The sequence below is a fragment of the Sapajus apella genome, unplaced genomic scaffold (assembly GCF_009761245.1).
Source record: "Sapajus apella isolate SASKATOON/1434 unplaced genomic scaffold, GSC_monkey_1.0 scaffold5475, whole genome shotgun sequence".
NCBI classification, from domain to species: Eukaryota; Metazoa; Chordata; class Mammalia; order Primates; family Cebidae; genus Sapajus; species Sapajus apella.
The window spans coordinates 1-4,515 of record NW_022442399.1 but is presented as its reverse complement, the minus strand read 5'-3'; the positions used below and the strand labels follow the sequence as shown (position 1 = coordinate 4,515).

Here is a 4,515-nt window from a genome sequence, read left to right as displayed (position 1 = left end):
TGCCAGAAATCTTGGGTATTTATTGGCTTATAGATGCATCACTACAATCTCTGCTTCTGTCATCACATGACATTCTCTCCTATGCTTCTGTCTGTGTCTCTTCTTATAACAGTAACAGTCTCGTTGGCTTAAGGGTCCATATTACTCTGTTATGACCTGATCTTAACTAATTGTATCAGAAATTGACCTGCTTCCAAATAATGACCTTCCAGAAAGACATGACATTTTGAAGGACGCTATCCAACCCAAAACAAGGATGAAAGAAGAAATCAATGGTGACTTTAAAGTTTTTAATTTTGATGACAGAGGAGTGTGGAGCTATGTATTGATGTGGAGAAGATTGAATAAAGATCATGCTGGGGACTGGATTCAGATTATGAGCTATGTTAGGCAATGTCAGGTATGAGATTTTTAGTTAGATGTGGAGATCAAGAAGGCAGTTGAGTGCATGAGTTTTGAGTTCACAAAAGAAATAAGTTTGGAGATACAGATTTGGAAGTCGTTAGCATAAGAATACACTTAAAGCCAGGGAACTTAACAGGATGAGCCAGGGTAAGGATAACCCCTAGAGTACTCCAACCTTTAAGGATTTGGAAAAGGATAAAATACAAGAAGGGAGACTGAGAAGTGGTAAGTGAGTTAAAGAAGAAACCAAGGGTTCAACACCTGCCTATAGTGTGAACATGCGGTGTTTGATTTTCCGTTCTGGGTGTGGAACAATGAGAACACAGGGACACAAGGAGGGGAGCATCACACACTGGGGTCTGTTGTGGGGGCCAAGGAAGGGACAGCGGTGGGGGGAGGTCACGGAGGGATAACATGGGGAGAAATGCCACATGTGGGTGACAGGGGGATGGAGGCAGCAAACCACATTGCCATGTGTGTACCTAATGCAACAATCCTGCATGATCTGCACATGTATCCCAGAACCTAAAGTACATTAAAAAAAAAAAAAAAAAGAAAGAAACCAAGGGTTTATTAGGTTAAGGATTTCAAATGAAGAAATGAATTATATTTCAAGGAAATAAACATGATAAATTCTACCAAATAACACTGAGAGATTGGGCTAAATGAACACAAATCAGCAATGTGAAAATTATTGATAAACTTGAAATGAAGTGGTTTCAGTGGGGGACAAAATTTTGATTGGAGTGGGTTAAAAATAGAATAAGATATGAGATATGGAAACAGCACTATGGATATTTTTGTATGACAATTGATATAAAGTTATCTAAATAATTGGAAGTGGGTTGGAGGTACAGTATTAAGGATGCAATTTTGTTCTTTAATGATGCAAGATATTATAGCATAAGCAGGTCTTCCATGATGCTTATGTTAATATAAGGCCAGGGAAACAATGGAAATATAAGAAAGATAGGATAATTGATAGACATCAGTCACTACATAAACTCAAGAAGATATAATTGAATGTATAAGGGGAGGAGTTGGTGTAGAAAAAAAGATAATCACAATAAACAATTACTTCACAGTTAGAATTAATGGCTGTCAGAGTTTCACATGCCAACTTTCTGGCTAACACCACATTACCCAGTTCATTTTGATTTGTTAGAATGCTTTGGTGCTCTGGTGTAAGCAATGTCAGCAATGTGGAGCAATAGCGATCATCTATCATGTAGTATACAGTACATTAACCATGTTTCTAATATGTGATCAAAACTTCAGTAAAATTCTTTGCACTGACTACTTTATCCACCTGGAATGAAAGCTCTTACAGCATTACATAGTCACCCTCTGGCAAGTTATGTTTCAGATTTCACATTTAAAACTTTTTTCCCAGGGTCGCCACAAAATTTAACATCTAATGCTGGATCATTTTGAAAGTGAAACGCATAGCTACAATAATGACACTGGAAAAATAGACATAAACCAAAACGTTCTATAGCAAATGGGGTATAAAACCATCCTTTTTATCTTCCACTTTTTCGTATCTTTTAATATTCATTTCAAAACGTTCTAATTTCAAAGCATTCTTCCAAGATTATTTTGAACATTAATAACAACTCAAAGTTAACATTAAAGAGACCAACTTGGTTAGAAAAAAAAAGACAGAACAACTTAAATATGCTTCAGGATAATTTATTGAAATGACTGGAAAGGAAATAGACCCTTAAAGAAATAATAATAAGCACAACCCACAGAAACAATTTTTATGCATATTTTGATATGTTTGTAGCATTTCCTAATGAATACTGAACTTCTGTGGTACTAGTTGAATTAATATTCGGAAAATGTAAGCAGTTCATGAGTCAAAATGCAAATTAAATGAATGACATATAATATATTAAATAAATAAAGAAATAAAGCTCCATTTTTTCATGTAAATTCATTCAAACATACTTAATTTGGGATAATATAATACAAAGATGGAAAAGACGTCACATTTCCAGTCTCAGTCAATTCTGTGAAGTAGAGAGCAAATATATGATTAGTTGTGTTATAATATGTGACTATTCATCTATCTTCCTTTTTAACTTTGGTGTGACTAATTCACAAAAGAAATTTTATTACAAATGTATTTTGTTGTAGTCTGGAGGCATATAAAGATTGTATATAGCTAAATGTTAGCTAACATGAAATTGTTTCTGTAAAATTTCTATTCTTTCATAATCACAAAAGTCTTTGTATCTTAACATTGCAATGCTATCCTCTCCTCTTTTTAACCTTTACACTTTGAGTAATTTTGACTCATGAATTAAACGACAATTTTAAGTAACTACAAAGCTTATGAAGGCGAGGTTAGGAATAAAAATGCAAGTAGGTTTTTGACAAAAATGCAAATGAATTTCCATAAAAATAAATTAAGACACATATTCTGTTTTTCCTAAAAATAATGATAATCAAATGTAAGTATACAGGCCCTTGAAAGCAAGCCAGTCAAGTCTGTCAGGTGTACATAAATAAAATTAAAGTTATTTGAAATGCAAAAGATAATTTCAGTTCAGTAAGTGATAGTCAACCATTGAAAATAAGGTGATAATTAATTTAAAAAATTTCTTGCATGTATGGAATTTTCACTACCTTGGACTTCTCTAGGATAACTAAATGTAAAACGACATCATGTGTAAAAATGATCAATTTAATCTCCAAACTCCCAAAACTTACCAAAATGAGGAGGGAACATTAACTTTGAAATCCTCTTAGACCTTAAAAAAATAAACAAATACAAATATATCAATAATTGACCTCTTGGTAAGGAAACTTGCTTAAGAATGTTGTAAGTAGAGAAATAAGCATCTCAATCTTTTGACTTTATATATATTTATAGCAAAAGCAAAATGTGAAGTAGAGCATGTGTGAAACAGATGTGCACAAGGGAAATGATAGAACTTTTTTTAGCATTTTTGTTCCCAATTCAATAATATTATTAAATTTAATTCCAGCTTTTGTAAGCCTTAATTACTTTATCTAAATGAGAATTCTCAACAGATTAATTAAATCAGAATTCATCCAATAGTGTTTTTTTGTTTTGTTTTGTTTTGTTTTCCCCAACACTCAGTTTCCTCTACACAGAAAACCAGAACAATTATATCAGAATCTCTTGGTAGGCATAGGCACTGGGATTTGCAACGGAATATTTCTCCAGGAGGTTCTATTGTATAGGTAGGCATTAAGGATCACTTAACTATACTTTTTTTAAAAAATTCATTTACTGTACATTTATTCTTTCATTCTACCATCACATACACATCTCAAACGAAACAGCAAAGTCAGTAAATTTGGACTTACACTAATGGGCTTCTGAACTGGGGCAAATGGCTGAGACACAGGGTAGATCTGGTGGGTGGGGTCAAGTAAAAGTTCTTGATTGACCAAAAAGGCTGCAGCAGGCACATCTCTCTGAGGGTAGGGCACCACTTGCTGAGGGATGGGCTGGACTTTGGGCTGAGAAACAGACCACAGGGGCTGAGGAGGAAGCACAGGAGTCTGAGGAGGAAGTGCAAGAGTTTGAGGAATAGGCTGAGGGACCTGGTGCATCATGGGCTGGAACAGAGGCAGAGGAAGATGCAGATTTTCAAGAGCAGTGAGTTTCAGGAGTTGAGGGTGAAAAACGGGCATCGCTGGAGATTTAAGGATGGGCATCACTTTGTTCTTAGTATAGACAGTGTCTTTAGCTTTAGAGACTTCCATTATTTCAGGCTGAGGGACAGGTAGCACCACAGCAGGCTGAGCAAGAGGCAGAATGCTTTGTGGAAAGAAAGGGTAGGGGATAGGCTCAACGAATGGATAGATTAGAGGCTGTGGCTGGAAAGAGGACTGGATTTTATCTTGGTGTTCATCCTGGAAAGAAGGAAAAAGAATCGTTCAGGTCCTTGATTCAGCTATAATTACCATTCATAATGAACTGATTTCTCTCTTTAGACAGTGATAAGTGAGTGAAAAGAGAGGAAGAAAATCTTTCACTTATTTTGATTAAGAAATTATCTTGAGTCATGTGAAGAAAAATGAATAAAATGTTTGTTAAAAGATTTTAATCCACTCACTTTATGAGTAACT

General features: G+C 35.0%; 1 protein-coding gene across 1 annotated transcript; it reads right to left on the bottom strand.

Annotated features, from left to right (window-relative positions):
- Nucleotides 1-2,082: 2,082 nt before the first annotated feature.
- On the bottom strand, nucleotides 2,083-4,299 carry LOC116547917 (beta-casein-like; the record flags this gene model as incomplete). The annotated part of the gene is made up of 3 exons (XM_032273673.1): nucleotides 2,083-2,420; nucleotides 3,124-3,164; nucleotides 3,748-4,299. Coding segments are annotated over 2 exons (558 nt in total), but the record flags the coding sequence as incomplete, so codon positions are not given.
- Nucleotides 4,300-4,515: the final 216 nt, after the last annotated feature.